The sequence below is a fragment of the Numida meleagris genome, chromosome Z, assembly GCF_002078875.1.
Source record: "Numida meleagris isolate 19003 breed g44 Domestic line chromosome Z, NumMel1.0, whole genome shotgun sequence".
Taxonomy (NCBI): domain Eukaryota; kingdom Metazoa; phylum Chordata; class Aves; order Galliformes; family Numididae; genus Numida; species Numida meleagris.
Window position 1 is genome coordinate 29,206,649 of NC_034438.1, and position 22,538 is coordinate 29,229,186.

Sequence of the window (22,538 nt, forward strand, 5' to 3'; positions counted from 1 at the left end):
TTACTGTCCTGCAATTCACAAAGAGGAAAATTGAGAGACACAAGGGAGCAATTCTACCTTAAAATAATTGTATAGATGTGCTAAAGGTTGGGTTTTGTGATTACTTTAAATTGTTTAAATGATGACCTTTTACTGATACTTCACTACTTTGGCAAAGGAAGGCAATGTAATTGCCAGTATTCACAGCTCTTTTAATTGGAAGCAAAGACAGTAAAATATGAACCAAAAATCACTTAGGACATTTTTTACTCATATCCGGGGAAAAATGATTTTATGTTAGTTTCAGATTGAATTAAGCTTGCATTTTTTAACTGAAAAGAAATAAAATTGGTTGTGATATAGGAAACATAGAAATGCCTGGACTTTATTGAAAAGCTGCGTATTGTTAACTAGATTTCAATCCCACAGTAGTTCTCTGGTACTTCTGATAAGGTCAATATTTAGATTATGCGATAGGACAAGGGAAAATGGTTTCAAACTCAAAGAGAGGAGATTTAGATGGGACATACGGAAGAAGTTTTTTTACAATAAAGGTGGTGAGTCATTGAAACAGGTTGTCCAGAGAGCATGTCCTGTCCCTGGAGACATTCAAGGGCAGGCTGGACCAGGCTCTGAGCAACCTGATCTAGCTACAGATGTACCTATTCACTGAAGAGGAGTTGGACTAGATGACCTTTAAAAGGTCTCTTTCAACTCAAAAGATTCTATGATTCCATGACTATTTTTTCCATTATTAGGAAATAATGGAACTAGGACTATTAGGAAATAAGCACGCAGTTGAAAACCACTCTTTCTGTTCGGGAAGCAGCAAAAACAATTATGAAACAATTAACCATCCTTTTGAGTGGGTAAATCTGACTACAATAACACAAAGGCTTTATGCAAAGAGGTATATTTGAATTTCGTTTTAGGAGAGATACTGAACAACTTCAAGAATTCTGGTACGGGCTTATGAAAGAGCTATGTGACTGCACAGTGACTTTCTTTTCTTCTCACTGTGGTTCCTATGCAATACTGGCAATCAAGTAAGGTATATGAAAAAATTTGGGGGTACAATACTTCACCAAGCAGGATGACTTTAGCCAGTGAGTCTTCTTCATCTTTATGCTATGCATAGAGGAGATCATATTTGTTATGGAAGACATATAAGGCTTCTTAAAATAAACAAGGGAGGAAAAAAAAAAAGATCAGAAAATAGGGAGATTTCATATAAGCACATAAAGCTCAGTTTAGAGCTCCCTAGAGTTTTCATACTTCGTTGGCAAAAGCATAGGGGCCTCACAAATCAAAACATAGCCTTAGATCTTTATATTTTTACTGAGATTTATGAAGATGTTTCTTTCAGCTCCTGTGGTCTCGGAATTCTACTGCTACAAGAAGTGTTAAGCAGTTTCATTGTTGCTGTTGAATGGGCTTGCAAAAGTGTGATAATGTGAATGCCAAAAAGAAATCCATGGAAAGAAGGATCCATTGGAGTATATTAACCAGATACAGATAAAATTTCTCCAGAAATCCTTATAGTAGACTTGGTTTGAGTAGGTGCTCTAAAAAACTAGCATTTGAGATGTTCAAGAAGAGAAAATTGCTACATACTAAAATACTTAAAGGACTCATAAGAATTCCCTCCATCTCCTTTTCTGACTTCAGGTACCTGGCACTGAAAGTAAATATGTCATTTAAGAGGTACATCACTATTTCTGATCCTGTCTTTTTCAGTCTTAAAAAGAATAGAACATAACAAAGTACTTCTTCTTGCTTCCTTCATGAAATTATGGTCTGGTGACTAAGAGGTCTCTTACTGCTCCGCTCACAAGATTGAACATAGTAGAAATTACACAGTATGACAACTTCTTCATGTACTTTTCCCTTTGGAGTTGATTGTTGATTCTATATAGCAATGCATGCCTTAATCCTGCTTTTCATAGAGGGTTTTTATACATACACCTTACTATAAATCACTGTTTCACCTAATTTCTTCAATTACACCTAATTTCTTCAATTACTCAGAAATATATAGAAAGGAAATTAGAATAAACCATATTTCTCTGTATTGTTTTATCTAAGCAGAAGGATTTACTATGTTTTTTTTTTTTTTAATCTCAAAATCAATTCAGATCTCAGACATCCTTCTTCTTATTTTCCCACAGCTTTGAATACAATCTTATATGATGGCATTCGTGGATGGGGGAAGGGCAACAGATGTCATCTTCCTGGACTTCTCCAAAGCCTTCGACATGGTCCCTCACCTCATCCTTCTCTCTAAATTGGAGAGGTATGGATTTGAAGGATGGATTGTTCAGTCGATTAAGAATTGGTTGGCTGGACACAGCCAAAGGGTTGTGATCAATGGTTCCATGTCAGGGTGGAGGCCGGTCACAAGTGGTGTCCCTCAGGGGTCGGTCTTGGGACTGGTGCTCTTCAACATCTTCATCAATGACATAGGCAATGGAATCAAGCGCACCCTCAGCAAGTTTGCAGATGACACCAAGCTGAGTGGTGCAGTCAATATATTGGAGGGAAGGGAAGCCATCCAGAGGGACCTGGACAGGCTGGAGAAGTGGGCCCATGTGAACCTAATGAGGTTTAACAAGGCCAAATGCAAGGTGCTGCACTTGGGCCAGGCAATCCCAGGTATTTATACAAACTGGGGGAGGAACTCCTCGAGAGCAGCCCTATGGAAAAGGACTTGGGAAGCTGGACATGAGCCAGCAGTGTGTGGTTGCAGCCTGGAAGGCCAACTATGTTCTGGGCTGCATTAAAAGAGAAGTGGCCAGCAGGGAGAGGGAGGTGATTGTCCCCCTCTACTCAGCTCCTGTGAGGCCCCATCTGGAGTACTGCATCCAGGCCTGGGGATCCCAGCACAAGAAAGATGTGGAGCTCTTGGAACAGGTCCAGAGGAGGGCCACCAAGATGATCAGAGGGCTGGAGCACCTCTCCTATGAAGAAAGGTTGAGGGAACTGGGCTTGTTTAGCTTGGAGAAGAGAAGGCTCTGGAGAGACCTCATTGTGGCCTTCCAATACTTGAAGGGAGCATATAAACAGGAGGGAATACAACTGTTTACACAGGTGGATAGCAATAGGACAAAGGGGAATGGTTTTAAACTGAGACAGGGGAGATTTAGGTTAGATATTAGGAGGAATTTTTCCACTCAGAGGGTGGTGATGCACTGGAACAGGTTGCCCAAGGAGGTTGTGGATGCCTCGTCCCTGGAGGTATTCGAGGCCAGGCTGGACATGGCTCTGGGCAGCCTGGTTTAGTGGTTGGCAACCCTGCACTCAGCGGGGGGTTGAAACTCAATGATCTTTGAGATCCTTTTCAACCCAGGCCATTCTATGATAAACTTTTTAGGAAAGACAGCCAGGGGAAAAAGAGAGGAGGTGTTGCCCTCTACATCAGTGACCACCTGGAGTCCATGGAGCTCCACTTGGGAATAGACAAGGAGCTGACAGAGGGCTTATGAGTTAGGATTAAAGGGAAGGCAGGGAAAGGAGACATCATAGTAGGGGTCTGCTAAAGGTTATCTGACTAGGAAAACAGAGTGGATGCGGCCCTCTATAAACATATAGGAGGAGCTTCACATTCACAAAACATGGTCCTGGTGGGGGGACTTCAACCACCTCAATGCCTGTTGGAGGGACAACACAGCAGTGCACCAGAAATCCAAGAGGTCCCTGGAATGTGTTGATGATAACTTCCTCTTCCAAGCAATACAGGAACGCATAAGAAAAGGTGTTGTGTTGGACCTTGCCTTCACCAGTGAGGAGGGTCTGGTCAGTAACATGAAGCTCTAGGGGAGGATGTCAAAGAGGATGTCAAAGAGAGTGCACAGCAAGCTTGCTACTCTGGACTTCAGGAGAAGAGGCTCTGAACAATTCAGGGAACTGCTTGGCAGGGTGACATGGGAGAAAGCCCTGGAGGGAAGAGGAGCCCAAGAAAGCTGGTTAGTCTTCAAGAACCATCTCCTCCAAGCCCAGAAGCACTGCATTCTGAGGAAAAAAGAAAGCAGGCAAGAATGCCAGGAGGTCTCCATGGATCAACAAGGAGCACCTGGACTTACTTAAGCACAGAAAGAAGGTCTACAGGGAGTGGAAGCAGGAACAGGTTACCTGGGAGGAATGCAAAGAAGTTGTCTGAGCAACCAGGGATCAGGCTAGGAAAGCAAAAACCCAGACAGAATTAAATCTAGCAAGGGACATAAAGGGGAACAAGAAGGAACTCTACAGGTATATCAGTGATAAAAAGAAGGTCAGGGAAGATGTGGGCACTTTCTGGAAGATAACTGGAGACCTGATCATGAGGGAAAGCTGAGGTGCTCAATGATAGCCATCACCAGCAAGGGCTCTAGTCACACCTCTCAAGTTGCAGAAAGCAATGTTAAGAACTTGGAAAAGGTAGATCAGCCTGCTCTAAGTGAGGAAGAGGTTCAAGACCAGCTGAAGAACCTGAAGCTGCACAAGTCCATGGGATCCAATGACATCCATCCACAGGTTCTGAAGGCACTGGTAGATGAAGTTGCCAAGCTGCTCTCCATGACATTTGAAAGATCATGGCAATCTGATGAAGTTATTTCTGAATGGAGAAGGGAAAACATAATCTCCATTTTCAAGAAGGGAAAAAAAAGAAGATCCAGGGAACTACAGGCCAGTCAGTCTGACCTCTGTGCCTGGCATGATCATGGAGCAGATCCTCCCGAAGGCCCTACAACCTGGTCTAGAGGGATGTGTCCCTGCCTATAGCAGAGGGGTTGGAACTACATGATCTTAAAGATTAGAGTTTCAGCACATATTTTACATTCTTTGTTCTGTACAATGCATTCACAAAACATTCCTGTCATTATGTATTCCATCAAGGAACGAAAGATCTAAAATCTGAAATAGAGTTTAGTGGAATAGAGTATACATTTTGAGGTTAATTTTTAAAGATATCTTACTGTGACTAGTTACCTCAAATTATAGACAGATCTATGCATGAACAGCTGCAGTAAACACAGAAAATGATACTGATGGGTAATTTATGAAAGAAAGTACACAGTGCTCCAATCACCAATAATTAAAAGTGAAGTCTAGAGAACAGCAAAGAACTCAATGAGCACAAATTACATGCCTGCTCCTAACAGCTACCGCCTGCCTTTCTTTTCATTTCAACTTGTAGTGATCAGAAAGATCAACACGATGGAAAAGGTGTTACAAAGAGGTGGAAGGACCAGCATGATAGAGGGGTGCTACAAAGGAAGGGAAGTATATTGCTCACCAATATCAGAAGATTCCAGGTTTGTAAAGAAAAGCTCCACCAAGAAGAGATCACCAGAAAGAGATCCTTCCTCAGGGGCATTCAGCCCTTAAATGAGGCCATCCAGTTGCACAGGTAAATTGCCTTCACCTGTGCTTCCAGGGCTGACTGGGTCTTTCCTCCAGGTGCTTGATCAGTGGTTCAGGCCGTGACTCAGCAGTTCCCATACACAACTTGTTTTGTGTTGTCAGAGTGGAATGTTTTGAGGAGTCATTCTGTACTTTTCTGTATCTCCATGCTTAGATTACATTTTCATGTTGACTTTGCTTTCAGGGATATGCTGACACTCTCTTCCATGCCATGTGAGAAGACCTATTACCTTCTCCATGAAAGAAATGGGAAGGTGAAATGATGCTATCTGAAACTGAATTGAAAACATTGGGAAGAGCTGTGTTCTGCAGTGCTGGTTAACAGTATGACCTTGGAAGTACTTGCTGAACACTGAGATACTTCGTAGTTTCAGGGTCCTTCTGAGTCTGTTTCTGGCCTCAGGATCCCTGTAGTTCAAGCCACAGTACATCCATTTGCCAGTTGTCATAGTTGGCATTTGGACTGGTGGATGAGCAGTGATGAGGTACCAGACTGTTCTTCAGACAGTATTTCATTTGGCAACCACACAGTAAAAAAGAAGACAAGACGCAGTAGTACCATGTGTCTATAGACTGTGCTGTCTACATTTTTGATATCTATTACAAGTTGAAAGCCCTACGTTAATTGGGCTCTACTTGCCTATAACATTGTATTAGTAGACATAGACAAACATAGACAAGTTTATGTTTGAAAACTTAGAAGGAATCAGAAATTAGTCCTCAAGTTGAAGATGATGGAACTGTTGTAGCAAATCTACTGTTTCAGATCTCCATCTCAAACTATCTCTTATTGTCCCAGGGAGAACTGATATTTCTGAGAGGACACATTCGCAGGACTACATTTGTTTTAAATTGTTATAGTGGCAATACTGTAATGATGTAATGAGATACACAGCAGAAAACAGAGAAGAAAAAAATGAATCTTCTCTGATGAGCTCATATTAAGGCTCTTCCAGTCTCTTTTTTCTTAGGCCAAGTGCTTAAAAAGAAGAAAAATTCTGTTTTCATACCATGGAGAAGTTATAATGAAAATCATGTGTGTTTTTTTTTTTTTTTTTCTTTTGAGATTATGTAATTGCTTTAAAATGAGCTTGTATAGTACAATGACAATTTTTGAACAAATATCATCTACTTTTAAAATTCAGTTGACAAACAAACAATTCAGCACTGCAATTCAGGATTCACTTGGAAAAGCAGACTTTGACAAAATCTGATAACAAGTAATGAGACTGAACTAAATCTATACAAGTATATGAAAAATGAATAAGGATAGCTATTCAAGGCTGAATTCTGATTGGAAAGCCTCTACCAAAAGATAACAATATGATTTTTAAAGCTGCATATTACTTGTAGAGGCACAGGGAGATGATTTAAAGAGGCTTTCATGCTGATTACTTTAGATGAAAATACAGCCTGTTCAAAGATAGCCAAACATGCCTTGTAGCCAAGTTGATGCAATGTGTTCCAGTGTACTGTGTGTCCATGGATATTACGGAATATACTGTAGGTACAGCTGGGAAATCTCAGAGATACCCCTTTCCAAAATTCAGCAATTGGGTAATAAAAATATTTTCACATTTCCTGCAGATGGCTGGATTCTTTTCTTCCCTTGTAATTTTAATTCAGAATACATTATGGGCAGCTGCTGGCTCTGATAGAACCTAATTGCTCTTTTACTAGACTCAGCTGCAAGCAGTCAGATTTCCTTTTCCTTTGTAGAGTATATTACATATAAACATGGGTGGGGAGAAAAATAACCAATTATCTAAATACATATGGATAAAATGACTCACTAAAAGAGCTGATCAAATAATGTATCAAACTACAGCTTAGGTCAAAGGAAATTACAGGCCTTGTAGGACATAGTAATATATATGTGGAAATAATTATCAGCAAAAACATACTTGTAATTTGAGATAACATATGGAAAAGTCACTGCTTCTGTTCAAAAAATCTTACACAAATTATTACATTTTCATAAAGGGAAGGCTATTTCACTGAGTGAAAAGTCATCATTCCCCAGGATACCTGCTCAACAGAAGCCATTTCCTGCCTCAAACCAAGTCAGTTCTCAGTACCTTCAGTAGACAACTTTGCAAGAAAACCTGGCATAATTCAGGAAGTATTTTTGCTGTCTTACCAATTATTGGGGAAAAAAAAAGACAGAGGAATAGCTACTTTTACTAAGGCTGTTCTGCTTCTGTTACAATCAGAAAATGAAACAAAACATGAGAGAGAAGAGATGGACTGCTAAAAATGATTAGGGATGTGAGGATTCCTCTGCTCCTTCCCTCAAGTGACTAAGACTGAAACAGGTGAAGATTGTTTGTCATGAAGGATGAACACAAGGAAAAGTTGTAGATGTGAAACACGTGGAACAAAATTAACAAATGTTCTTTTTCCTTCCTTTTACCAAAAGACATTTTGTTAAATCAAGAAACAGGTGTTTAAAACAGAAGTAAATAGGTATCAGATGAGTGAAACCTCTTGTCTGAGCACAATACTTAGAAAAGGAAAATAGTCAAAAATAAGGCAGTTTAATTTTGTTATTAAAAATGTCCATCATAAACACGAGAAATAAATATCCATCAGTTTATCTGGGTAACTGAGGAAAGAATAGAAATTCTTACAAATCAGGGCTAAGCTAGTCACTAGCTGTGTGCTGCTAGGAAGAAATATACTCTATACTGGAGTTTTATACTTTCCCCTGAAAGTTCCACCATTTGTCATTGTCAGACACAGGATACTGGTCTTGACAGATCACTGATCCTATCTGGTAATGGCATTTACTACGTTCCTTTATAGATTTCTGACTTCACCACAAACATATCTTGCCCTGTGTAGTTGTAGTAGCTTTTTAGGATTTCAAAAGATAATTGAAGCCTGAGTCATGGCCCTGGTGATACAATCCCCTGAAACATAGGCTATGCTCCAAAGAAAGATGGCTTTATACACATAGGACTGATTTAATCAAAAAGACTAGAAGTTGATAGTTTCTATTTGAACCTTCATGAAGAAATACTGCTTTCATTCGTTATTGCTTGCATTTGGATTTTAATAGAGATTCCATGCAACACTTACCATTTTTTTTTTCTGCTAATTATGAGCTGAAGAACATACTGTACATAGAACAGCTTCAGTTTAGCTTTAGGAAAGACTGTTCACCTATGCAGAACTGGTTTGTAACCAGTTTGTCATCGTGTGAAGAATTTCTAGATAACCCCTAGGAAGCAGCATAATAATATTTTCCTCCTCCTCCTCCTCAAAAAATATTCCTAACACTGCTGGAAAAATGACTGCTAATATTTGGTCTATGAAATCATGTCAGGAAGTTCCAGTTCTATAAAAAGAGCTTAGACTTTCATGGTATTAAACCCGGTAACTCTTGGTATACTTTGTGTAAATTTCATGTACAAATTGAAGTCAAAATATGAACTTCTCAACATATTGGCTGGAGTAACTGAGACTATCAATAAATATAGAATACAATGAAAAGCATGCAAGTTTACTGATTGCTGCATTTTTATTTTATTTTTTTTAATTAAGCATGGTCACTTACTGCATTCTTAAAATAAAGGAATCTAACAAGAGTCTTATCCTCCCCCCTTTGATTTTTACATGTGAACTGAGCCTTTGAGAAAAAGAGACCTGGTGATCTACATCTAAGGTCCAGAGAGAAACAGTGTTACAGTGTTATGTATAAGGGCTGCTCTGAAAGTAATGTCTGCTATTTTATTACATTGGCCTACAAGGTCAGAGGCAGATGGTGGTGGTATGCCAATAGAGATTGAACTTTTGCACCAATATTCCATTAGTTTTGTTCCCGTGTAAGAGATGGCAGCAGAGGGGTAGTCTGTCAATGAATGGTGTCTGACATGGAAGTGAGTATGAAACAAAGGTGTGAAATTGAATTCCTTCATGTAGTGAAAATTGTACACATTGACATTCATTGATGCTTGCTGAACATTTCTGGAGACCAAACAGCAGATGTGAGCACAGTGAGGTGGTGGGTGATACATGTCAGCAGTGGCAACAGCAACATAAAAGACAAGCAGTGTTCCAGATAGACATGCACAGCTGTCACATAAAAAAAATGAGGAGATTCTCAATCAGCTCATTCACGTTAATTGGCAGATTATAATCAGGGAACTGAGTACAGAGATGTATTTTGGTTTCAGTACACTGGAAACAATGGCGGCAATGTTGGAATATCACTAAGTTTGTGCCAGGTGGGTCCTAAGAGTGCTCACACAGGAAAAAAAGAACACCGTACACCAATACAAGGCTAAAGATGACAGTTTCCTGGACCTCATCATTCCTAGTGACCAGATGTGGTATCATGACAATGAGCCAGTGAGAAAACTGCAGTCCATGAAGTGGCAACAAGTGAATTCTCTTATTGAAGAAAAGGTTAAAGACACAGCCCTCAGCAGGTAAAGTGATATGCACCATCTTTTGGGACAGGAAAGGGGTCATTCTTCTGGATTTCCTGGAGCATGGACAAATCATCATCTCTGACTGCTATACTGCGAAACTGACTGAACTGAAGGCTTGACTTTCCAGAGTCAGGCCAGAGAAGAAGATAACCTTTCTTTTGCAACAAGATAACTCCAGGCCCCATACCAGTTTGAACAGTTTTGAGCATGCTGCCAGTCTTGGCTGGACTGTCCTACCACACCTGATGTATGTTCCAGATTTGGCACCTTCTGACTTCCATCTGTTTGGGCTGATGAAAGATGGATAGTGAGGGCAACATTTTCCTAGCAACAACACTGTCATAGCAACTGCAAAAAAGTGTGTCACTTCCACTGGTGAAAAAGCACAGCTAATGGTGAAAACTATTGTTTTGTAGCTGAGAATTTGCCCTATCAAATAGTGCTATTACGCTCTTTATATCTGTTGCAGTTTCCATGGAAATAAGTAGGAGGCATTACTTTCAGAGCAAGCTATGTATACGTATAGGCTACCTTTAATAACTCATGAGGATAATGTTATGCAATCAGCACAGGAAAAACAATAGTCTTCTTCATTTGATGTGCTTAATAATAGTTATACTATCTACAATCTAATACGTAGCAGCATCACAATGGCTGCTTGTGTAGGGGTAGGGGTTAGGGTTAGGGGTAAAAGTAGGGGTAAAGCAAGAAAGTTTAGAATATTTGTGACATTAAAGCACTTGTAATACCAAAATACCTCTGCTATCTTTTCCTCTCCAGAGCTGTCAGCTGTTCAGGGAATTTAGGTAAGATCCTGAGTTGTTCTCAGGGTAGGGAGAGTGAAGGGATGAGGAAGCTTTTAATGTTTTTCAGTTTCCTTTGAAAGATTTCTAAATATTTGGAGGGTGGAATTTTTTTTCCCCACACCGTGAAAAAGGATCAACAGTCATCTGCAACTTACACACTGCCAGGATTAGAAAATGAGCACTTGTGAGGCATGTGGAAAAGACATTAAGCAGGTTTAAGAGATATAGACGTAAAGCAAAACAGTTCACTGTAAAATAATTGTCTTCTCTCCCTCTTTCTCTATCATTCTGTCTCTGTCTCATTCAGTCTCTCACTATGAAACACTGGCCAAAAAATTAGGAAGGAATTCTACTTTAAAATACAACATATTGCATGTTGTTAATTTTTGAAATTTAACCAGCTTTTACTGTGCTGATTCTGTTAGTACATTCAGGCATGGCATTACTTAAAAGTGTCATATTTTTCCAAAAAATGCAAGTTTTTGTGTTTGCAATAGCAGCGTTAACAATAGATGCAAAAGCTTCACAAGGTGTCTTAAAGATATGCTCTTTGGTGCTGATATTATAAAGAAAGATTCAAACATATAGGAATGCACTCACATGTTAAAATTTTATGTTGTGTTATTGAACCAACTACTACTGTAATATTTTGAAAACATCAGGGCATAAAACTCCAAACAACCTGGAGTGCTCTTTTATTGTGATCTGATTAGCACCTGTTTGCCTGCACTAATCCTACTTCAGACAGAAATGTGTGCTTACTCCAGTGTCATTAGACCATAACAATTACAGTCTCTCTACTGCAGACTCAAAAGATTTGAGACTGTGTTTTTTCATTAAAGAAAAGCCTTTTTCTAGATCTGTTCTGCAAATCAGACCAAGTCATTCCAAGGCAGCAGTTGCATTGTGGTGTTACTAAATTATTGTGTAAAGGGACTGATGAGAGCTTTATCAGGCATGTCCAACCCACAGCCTGTGAGATGCATGTGGCTCAGCCCAGTCTGTCCTACGGCAGCCCCTGGCCCCACACCATCATGGTGGTTGTTCTTCCCCAGTGAGCAGCCCAGCCCAGCCCCAGGCACACACTCATTGCTCAGCAGCATTCAAATATTGTGTGACTGGGACTGTCTGTGCTGAAATCAGGACATGGGAAGGGCACTGTCCAGTGGTATCTCAAGTTATGGCAAATAACTGTATGCTTTTTAATTCATTGGCTAAATACAGTCCTGTGAACAGCGAGAAATATGCATCCTTGATTGGAAGGAATTTGAGAATAGATTTCAAGATTGCTGAAAAAATCATCAATTTTTTTTGCTATATTTTTGACTCCATTTTCAGTCAAGATAAATACATTACCTGCAAATTTCCACAAGGAATGTTAGAGTTGTGATCAGATACTCAATTCAAAAATTTCATCATGTTTCTTTACTAGACTTTTTTGAGTTCTGTCTTATCAGAGAAGGGCTTCCCTTGCTACACAATCACACCTTATTCATGTTATCACTTTCTGGAAGTACATACATCTGTGAACAACTGTTTTTAAGAATGAAGCAAAGGATGAGTAAAATTTCATCAAAAAACTCTTATGAGAATCTTGAGAACTCACTAAGAATTGCACCCACTTCCACTGAACTGGACTGATGCACTGGTTTCACAAAAACATGGTCAAATATCCCACTATGTTTTTGTTTCTCTTGTATTTTTCTTGATGTTTTCACAAAAAGAAGTTTTGTTACTTATATACACAAACTTTATACATATTTTCATGTACGGCCGAAGACAATTCAGTGCAGCCCAGGTAAAACAAAAGTTTGGCCACTCACGTTTTAAATAGAACAAACTGTAATTGAAATAGCATCTATCTATACCAAGTATTTTCACATAAAAAACAAGAGCTGATTGAAGAGATGTTTACAAACATTACCACTGTAAGAATGTCTTTAGTATCTTAATGATGAATTATCAACTACATTCATAAACTTTGGACTATGTGTGCTCAACAAAATAGAAAATTTTAAATTATGGAGACATAAGCCTTCAAATTTGCAATGAATCTGTTTTCGTTAGTTTTTCTGGCCACAAATTGTTGGAAGTGGATTTTATGGATGAGTTGTATGAAATGCCTAAAGTCATGTCTCAAAAAGCTATACATAAGGCAAAGAACTTGGACAAATTTACTACCAGCTTATGTTTTTTGTAGTGTATGAATAAATGAATTAGTAGGAAATAGGAAAAAAAATCCTTGACAGGTATCAAATCATAAATCAATTACCAATTTAACTGAAATTTCCATAAATAACCAATAACAGAAGAATGATTTATCAATGACACTGAGTAATATATTTCATTTAATCTTTCCAACTATCTTGCTGTATGACTCTTAACAATGTATTTAATTTGACTATTTTTGCCCTGAGAGAATTTAGAAAATTATGGCAACTTATCCAAGGAGGTGATCTGAAACTGACAGCATGGATTCACCAAGTGCATATTGTGCCTGATTAATCTGGTGGCATTCTTTGATGGAGTAATGACATCAGAGGATGAAAAGCAACTGATATCAACAACCTGGACTTCTGCAAGGCCTTTGATATAGCCTCACATCACATCCTTTTTTCTACGTAGGATAGATATGGATTTGAAGGGTGGACCATTTTGTGGGTAGGAAACTGGTCTGAAGTATGGTAAACAACTCTATGTCCCGGTGGTAGCTGGTCTCAGCAACTTAACAGATGATGGCATGCTGAGTGGTTCAGTTGATAAAATAGAAGGAAGAGATGTGATCAAAGAGACCTGGAGCTTGAAAGGTGGGCTCATGTGAACCTAATGAGAGAATGAGGGAAAGGCTGTTGATGTAGTCTTCCTAGACTTCACCAAAGCCTTTGACACTGTCTGCCACAGTATTCTGTTGGAGAAGCTGGTAGCCTGTGGCTTGGTCAGGTATACTCTTTGATGAGTAAAGAACTGGCTGGAGGGCTGGGCCCAGAGAGTGGTGGTGAATGAAATTAAATACAACTGGTGACTGGCCACAAGTGGTGATCCCCAGGGGTCAGTACTGGGGTCAGTCCTGTTCAATATCTTTATTGAGGACCTGGACAATGAGAATGCTCTCAGTAAGTCTGCAGATGACACCAAGTTGGCAGGAAATGTCAATCTGCCTGGGGGTAGGAAGGCCCTACAGAGGGATCTGAACTGGCTGGATAGCTGGGCTGAGACCAGTGGGATGAAGTTTGACAAGACCAAGTGCTGCGTTCTGCACTTCGACCACAACAACCCCAGACAATGTTGCAGGCCTGGGGCAGAGTAGTTGGAAGACTGTGTGGAAGAAAGGACCTGAGAGTGTTGGTTGATGCTTGGCTGAACATGAGGCAGCACTGTGCTCAGGTGGCCAAGAAAGCCAATGGCATCCTGGCTTGTATCAGAAATAGTATTGCCAGCAGGAGCAAGTAAGTGACCATCCCTCTTTATTCAACACTGGTGAGGCTGCACATCGAGTACTGTGGTCAGTTTTGGGCCCCTCACTACCTGAAAGACACTGAGGCCCTGGACTGTGTCCTTTAGAAGAGCAGTGAAGCTGGCGAGAGGTCTGGAGCACAAGTCTTATGAGGAGCAACTAAGGTAACTGGGATTGTTTAGTATGGAGAAGAGGAGGCTCAGGGAGGCTTTCTACAACTACCTGAAAGGAGGTTATGGCAAGGTGGGGATTGGCCTCTTCTCCCACGTAACCAGTAATAGGACTAGAGGGACTGGCCTCAAGTTGCACCAGGTTGTATTCAGGTTGGACGTTAGGAAAAAAAATTATTCTCCAAAAGAGTGGCTATGTGCTGGAACAGGCTGCCCAGGGAGGTGTTGAAACACCTTACCTGGAGGTGTTCAAGAAACATTCAGATGTTGTACTAAGGGACGTGGTTTAATGGGGAAATACTGGTGGTAGGTGAGCAGTGGGACTGGATGATCTTGGAGATCTTTTCCAACCTTTATGATCCTATGATTCTACGATCTTTAAGATTCCTTCCAACCTAAGCTATTCTATGATTCTATGACAAAATGAAATCCACAGAAATCAGTAATTTTATGAATTTGCTTTGAATGGGACAGCACAATAAGTTGTTAATCATGACAACATAGTCCTAGCCTGAGTGGGTCATAGGTTATTTCTATCAGCATTTGTAAATGTATGCTGCTAATCTTAGTAAGATTTTATGTATTTCTAGCAGATTTGCTCATGTGAAAGATTTCTGAAGATTCCCCTTCTCTTTATATTTAGTTTCCTTGCTACCAGAGCCTTAAGAGAAGTTGATGTTGTCCTCTTTATAGTTTATTAATTCATCTCCTGTAGTGCCCCAAATGTTTTGTTAGTTGCAAACATCATGGAACACTCATTTCCCAGGAACTGAGTTTAGCCTATTCTCCACATATGGCTTTTGCCATTCCATGTTCTCGCAGTTCTCAAAAATTTAACCTTGAAAATACATTAAAGTTTCTACTTATTTTCAATAAAAGTTACAGTTTAACATTCTTAATTTTCATGTTATTTACTTTCCTACACAACGTAAGTAATGATTTCAAAAGCTGTTTTATTTTTCAAAACTATTTCCTTCAATATGCAGCCTCTTCAACCAACCAGATCCTCTTTCATTTTCATGCCACCATCTGAAACATATAGATACTTTTGTATCTATACAGGTAAAGACTAAAGTCACCTTTTCCCTCTGCAGAACCTCAGACATTCTAAAATTAATTCCCCCTGTACAAACCAAAGGAAATATCTTCAGACCATCTAACTTGGCAGTGCCATACTCTGTTCCCTAATTTTCAGTGTGACTATCTCTTTAACAAACTCAGGAATCTTTACAAATGAAGATAACGTTTTCACCTGCAATAAACCAGAAAGCAATAATCTTGACATAAAAACATTCTGAGCTTACCTGCAATGCACAACCATTGGACCAGCATCAGGTGGGTTACAGGTCTTGACACGTCGCAGGAAAGCTAAGAATGGTGTTGGATGTTCTGGAACACCATGGTCAGGCCAGGCAGTGAACTGGAATTGCCTCACTTCCCTTTTCTCACTTGAACCATTCTAAGAAACGAAAAAAACTTTATGACAAAATTGCCATTTTATGTGATATCAGCACGTTTAAGCAAAACACTTGGGGAAGAATATGTACCAGAGAAGACCATTTGAATCATATTTGGTACCGGAGAGAAACTGAACTCAGGCTACAGAGGTGTAGAGGAAAAAATGTTTCTTATATTCAAAGTTGCATGATTAAAACAATGTAAGAGCTTTAATCATACTGCACAGTAATTAATCACAACAAGATCCACTGCTTCAGTTAATACTTCACTCAGTTAAGTTGTGAATAAAGAGAGTTCTGTATTAATCTACAAAACTCCATGTTGGAATAAGAATATACTCTGAAAGCAGAAGTGGTTCATTGTTCAGTGTCGCTGGGGAGAAGAAGAGAAGGATGGGATGAGGATAAAGAGGAGGAGAAAAAGAGGAGGGAAGGCAGGAAGAAAGAGAAAGGAAGGAGGAAGGGAGTATGTGGAGAGGAGACAGAGAGAAATAAGAAAGAAGAGGGAAAGAAAAGAGGAAGAGGGGGAAGGGAAGGGACAAGAGAGGAAGGCAGAGAAGGAATAAAAAGAAATCATATACCTTGTAAAGTGCAAATGTCCGAACACAGTATGTTGCCAATTCAACCGTGTCTAAAAGGGTCACTTGGATGAGTCCATACGTTTCTGTGCCTCTGCTTGGCCAGTACTGATCACACTTCACCTGTAGTGAAAAACATACAATTATTTAATAATATAAAACTGCCATTTATTGTATGCCTGAGTGTTTAGCAATGTAGGGTTTCAAAATGTATGAAGTTAGAATGTTTAAAAACTGCTATGGATCCAACAGAAGAAGCTTATTTCATGTTCAACAAATATTGCTTTTCTAATAGTGAGTCTTATAATATCTTCTTCCATAATAGGTATTTATATATTCAGTGGTGTGGTGTGGATGGTCAAAAGTACCAATATGTATAGATACACTAAAGAAAAATCAATTTATAATAGCTAAAAAAATGACCTAACTCCTCTTTCACAGACTAGAATTTAATAACAGTAACCCAATAAACGTAGATACACAAGTTTTTGAATACTTGTCATATTTAATCTATTTCACATCAGTTTCAAAACATATAAATTGTTCCTCTGATGCTAGTATGCTGGTCGCTCCAAACATAATGCCTCCTATATGTTTCCATGGAAAATACAAAAGATTCAAAGAGCACAATAACACTATTTGATAGAGAAAATCCTCAGCTGTAAAACACTATTCTTCAACATATCATTATTAGCTATGCATTTTTGTCAGTGATGAACAAGAGCCTGCATACTGTGATCGTAAAAATATGCACCAGCAAAGGTGACACACTGCTGCTGTTGCCACTGCTGAAACACACCACTCACTGCCTCACTGTGCTCACATTCACTGGCTGGTCTCCATAAATGTTCTGCAATCATCAATGAATGTCAGTGGGTGTAATTTTTTTCACATGGAGGAATACAATGACATACCTTTGCTTCATGTGCACTTCCATATCACACACCATGTCAGAATGCCCCTCTGCTGCCAACTGTCACACGGCAACAAAATGTAACAGAATACTGGTGGGAAGGTTCAGCCTCTACTGCCACACCACCACCATCTGCCTCTGGCATTGTGGGCCAACATAACAAAATAGGAGGCATTATTTTTGGAGCAGCCCTAGTATGAAACATATTCAGCATGTTCAGAAATATCTCAGTAAAATATTGAATTTAACTGAGAAATAATTTTAGTACACAGATAAATAAAAAAAGCACCAGCAACTGATAAGTGCATTGTCAAAATACAGTTTCCTTCTCAATGCAATATTATGGTGCATAAAACAAAATTATGTTTGCAGGAATTTAAAAAATGTGGTTTGATAAAGTTCATTCAACACATTTTAAAAGACAGAGGGCATTTCATTCAGAGAATTCTACATTTAAAAACACTATAGATTACAGTATTAACAAGCTGAAATAACTCTGAATAAGAGAATGCATAAGAGAACCATATGTTTATGATCTTTTCTGAGACTGAATATAATTTCCTGTATTTATGATGAAAGCTATTAAGAAAAAATGAATGCAAGATGTCTAATACATTCGAACAAGATGTTACAAAATATTATGGGGACTAAACAAAAATATTTAGGTTTCATTGACCAATACGTTACACTGACAGTGTCAGTTCTGTGTGCAACAAATTCTTATTAATTAGCCTTGTCTTCAATAGAGAAAAACGTATTCTCACTTCAGTAATAATGCATTGTAGCTGTTCAATAAGTGTCTTCATTAATCACACTAAGCCAGATTCATATAAAATTTAAAGATATTAGAACAAGCTGTAAGAAACAATGAAAGTAGAATATTGCACAGTATTTCTGATAAAAATATGAATTCTCTTGCTGATCCCAGAAAAAAACTGATGTTTCCTCAAGATGGAAAATTAAAAAGAACATCTTTTAAGCTCCTATGTTCTCTAGCTTTCTCACTCTGCCCACTAGTTATTAAAAAAAACTTAGCACACTTTCAACTTTCCCATCCTTAAATAGTTTTGCTTGCAAATTATTTTAGTTTGAGGATTAGAGAGCACAGATTAACAGTGGTTCACAGATCACATTCTGACTACAATCTATGTAAACAAAAGAAAAATACAACTAACAGTGGAGCAGGTGATGAACGTTAATTAGTCATATACATATATAAAACAACTTTTTACAGGAAGTGAGTTTAATTTATTGCTAAGGTTTATTGATACTAATTTCTCTTGAAAATGAGATAAATAGTGTGTACACTATACACGAATGTGCAAATACGGGAATTATGTAAGTCCTTCCTTGTGCTGTTGACTGAAAGAACAATTACTAAGTATATCATGAATATCAGTGATAAATTTTGCAGGATTCTTAACATTAAAAAAGCAACTGCAGCCTACTCATTTCACTTTACCATTAACATAGATACTGTGTAACTTAGCTGTATTTTAGCCAGAAAGGTTGTGCTTTATTTTTTATCTCCTATAAGAAGACATCATATATATTTTCTTTTAAAGGAAAGATTTTTTGCTATGCTGTTACCAGAACTAACTAGCAGTAACTTTGAGTGTTGTGTGTTCTTCAAACACAACATTTGCTAATGTGTTTCCATCTGAGACAGTACTGGGGAGGCATTAAAGGTGGACATTAGAGATGTGATAATCTAAAGTTAAACATTTAACCAGAAGTTTGGAGAAAATTTATTTATTTAACTGAAAAGTTAAGCTGAGAGAAAACTTATTTGCCTGCTCTTTCATAGTCAGTCTTTGTTTTTATTCATTTATTAGCTTTTCAAACATAAACTCCAGCAATTTCCCAATTTTTCTGAGATACTTTCTGTGACAGCTAGCTGATACAGAACACTATTCCTGGAAGATGGCTTTAACAAAATAAAATATTGTTTAAAATAAACACAATTTGTAGATCATTGTATACATTATTTGAAAGTGGGAACTATGAAAATAAGTATCAAATTTTTAGACAGAAAAACTGATTTTGGATTGATACAATTTTGATTTTGTGGAAGAGCATTTGAGTCATTAGTTGATGGAACTATATCCTTTATTCTTATTGCCTCTTGATTTTTCTCAGGACAAGAGGTCTTCAAAGATGTATTCTTATCTGTCCCCTAGATTCTTGCTTGTGAGACTGCAACACTTAGAATACCAACACTCCTAACAATTTATCTTTGTGAAAGATGAGAACAATGTTTTCTACCAGCACTCCCAGGAGAAAAGAATCAAATAAGTGAGATAATCAATTGTTAAGACACAATTATCTAAGACAGAGTTCCTGTTAAATGTTTGATCCAAATTTTGCAAAAACGAACAATTACTATACCAGTCTGCAGCTCTTGAAGAAAGTTTCTTTTCAGGTTACACATTAATATTTGTTATCAGAAAAAAAAATTCTCAAAACCCTTACGTCACCCAAAATGTAATATGAAATGTTTACAAGTCTCTTTTTAAAAAGTGATTGCTAGATGTATTTTACTTTAGGTCTTTGGACTGTGCTTATGTTGTTTCTGTTAAAGGAAATTTCTTCCTCACTCATATACATATTTTGGAAACCTGACAACCTGAATGTGGCAAGGCCCAGTGACAATTAATTGCATTTTACTAAAGAAATACAGACTAGGGAGTTAATTTATTTTCAAACTAATTTTGCAACAAGATTTTGGTGAACTTCATAGTCTTCACTCAGTTCCCAGTTTCAAGGACTGAACTATTCCTCTCCAGACTATATTCACCTGTACACAGTGAGAGATTTTTTGCCATCTCGACTCTAAAAAAATAAAGAAAATAGCTTTCCCCAGTAATTTCCTAATGTTCTCTTGCAGGTCACTGTAGGTGTAAAGAAAAATGAAAGAGTCACATAAGCATGAAAGAACTCACTAGAAATTTTGAAGAAAAATTAAATTACAAATAATGACAAGAATACCACTTAGAATCATAGAGTCATAGAATTGCTCAGGTTGGAAAAGACCTTCAAGATCATCAAGTCCAACCACAACCTAACCATAGTACCCTAACTCTAACAACCCACTGCTGAATCATGTCCCTGAGCACCACATCCAAATGGTTTTTAAACACATTCAGGAATGGTGACTCAACCACCTCCCTGGGGAGCCTGTTCCAGTGCTTAACAACCCTTTCTGCAAAGAATTTGTTCCTGATGTCTAACCTAAACCTCCCTGGCACAACTTGAGGCCATTTTCCCTTGTCAGGTCACCTGTCATCAGTGAGAAGAGACCAACCCCGCTCTCACTGCAATCACATTTCAGGTATTTGAAGAGAGCAATGAGGTCTCCCCTCATTGCCTCCTCTTCCCCAGACTAAACAGCCCCAGTTCCTTTAGTCTCTCCTCATAGGGCATATTCTCCAACCCCTTCACAAGCCTTATTGCCCTTCTTTGGACATGCCCCAGCACCTCCATGTCCTTTCTGTACTGAGGCACCCAAAACTGAACACAGTACTCAAGGTGGGGCCTCATCAGCACCGAGTACAGGGGCAGGATTACTTCGCCAGTCCTGCTCACCACACCATTCCTGATACAAGCCAGGATGCCACTGGCCGCCTTGGCCACCTGAGCACACTGCTGGCTCATATTCAGCCAACTGTCCATCAGTGCACCAAGGTCCCTTTCTGTCAGGCAGCTTTCCAGCCACTCCTCCCCAAGTCTGCTGGGTTGCCTGGGGTTGCTGTGACAAAAATGCAGGACCCAACACTTAGCCCTGTTGAAACTCATACTGTTTACCTAGGCCCATTGATCCAGTCTGTCCAGGTCCCTCTGTAGTGCCTTTCTACCCTCCGGCAGATCAACACTCCCTCCCAGCTTGGTGTCATCTGCAAACTTACTGAGGGTGCACTCAATCTCCTCATCAAGATCATTAACAAAGATGTTTAATAGGAGTGGCTCCAATACTGAGCCCTGGGGGACACCACTCATGACTGGCCACATACTGGATTTAACCCCATTGACCACAACTCTTTGGGCCTGGCCATCCAGACAGTGTTTCACCCAGCAGAGCATATGCACATCCAAACCATGGGCAGCCAGCTTCTCCACAAGGATATTGTGGGGGGACAGTGTCAAAGGCCTTACTGAAGTCCAGGTAGACCACATCGGCAGCCTTACCTTCATCCACTAAGCGGGTCACCTTGTCATAGAATGAAATCAGGTTTGTCAAACAGGATCTACCATTCATGAACCCATGCTGACTGGGACTGATCTCCTGGTTGACCTTTAACTGATCCATGATGGCTCCCGAGATTACCTGTTCCATGACCTTCCCTGGCACCGAGGTGAGAGTGATAGGTCTGTACCTACCAGGATCATCTTTCCAGGCCTTTTTGAAGATGGGCATCACATTTGCCACTCTCCAGTCCACTGGGACATCCCTGGTTAGTGAGGACTGTTGAAGGATGATGGAGAGTGGCCTGGCAACCACATCTGCCAACTCCCTCAGCACTCTAGGGTGCAGTCCATCTGGCCCCATGGACTTGTGAGTGTCCAGCTTGCGGAGCAGGCCCAAAACCATCTCATCATGGATTATGCAGGGTCTATTCTGTTCCCATCCCGATCTTCCAGCTCAAGTTGCTGTGTGCCCTTGGAGCAATTAGTCTTACCATAACAGACTGAGGCAAAGAAGGCATTAAGTACCTCAGCCTTATCCTGATCCTTGGTCACTGTGTTCCCCTCAGCATCCAACAAGGGATGGAGATTCTCTCCTCCTTTTATTGTTGATGTTTTTATAGAAATATTTATTGTTGTCTTTCAACTTAGTGGCCAAGTTCAGTTCTAGCTGGGCTTTGGCCTTTCTAATTTTCTCCCTGCACAGCTTCACTGGGTACTTGTAATCCTCATAAGTTGCTTGCCCCATATTCCAAAGACCATAAGCTTTACTTTTTTTCCTGAATTCCAGCTTAAGGTCTCTGTTCAGCCAGACTGGTCTTCTACCCCACTGGCTCGTCTTCCGTGACTGGGGATGGTCATTCCTGCACCTTTAAAATAACTTCCTTAAAGTATTCCCAGCCTTCCTGGGATCCCATGCCCTCCAGAATCCCACTTACTACTACCTTCCCTATCTCATACTGCCAAATTGCTTTATACGAGTTCTCATGAGTTCAGCTCTCAAAAGACATACAAAAGTATTATAAAATCTTGTATAGAACATAACAGTAAACACAACCAGAAGACATAACTAATGATAACCACATTCTTGTAGCCTGCTTCTTAAACATACACATATTTTCTTGCTTGACAACTCTTACACACAGGTCACCTTTACATTTAGT

General features: G+C 39.3%; 1 protein-coding gene across 11 annotated transcripts in view; it reads right to left on the minus strand.

The window, feature by feature from the left end:
- Positions 1 to 22,538, minus strand: part of PTPRD (protein tyrosine phosphatase, receptor type D) — a 374,457-nt gene that overhangs the window by 25,197 nt on the left and 326,722 nt on the right. For all 11 annotated transcript variants that reach the window (XM_021379996.1, XM_021379991.1, XM_021379989.1 and 8 more), the window contains 2 exons: positions 16,284 to 16,403; positions 15,550 to 15,704 (listed from right to left, as the gene is read on the minus strand). In XM_021379996.1, coding sequence (XP_021235671.1) covers positions 15,550 to 15,704; positions 16,284 to 16,403 — 275 coding nt within the window. The remainder of the gene's footprint in view (positions 1 to 15,549; positions 15,705 to 16,283; positions 16,404 to 22,538) is intronic.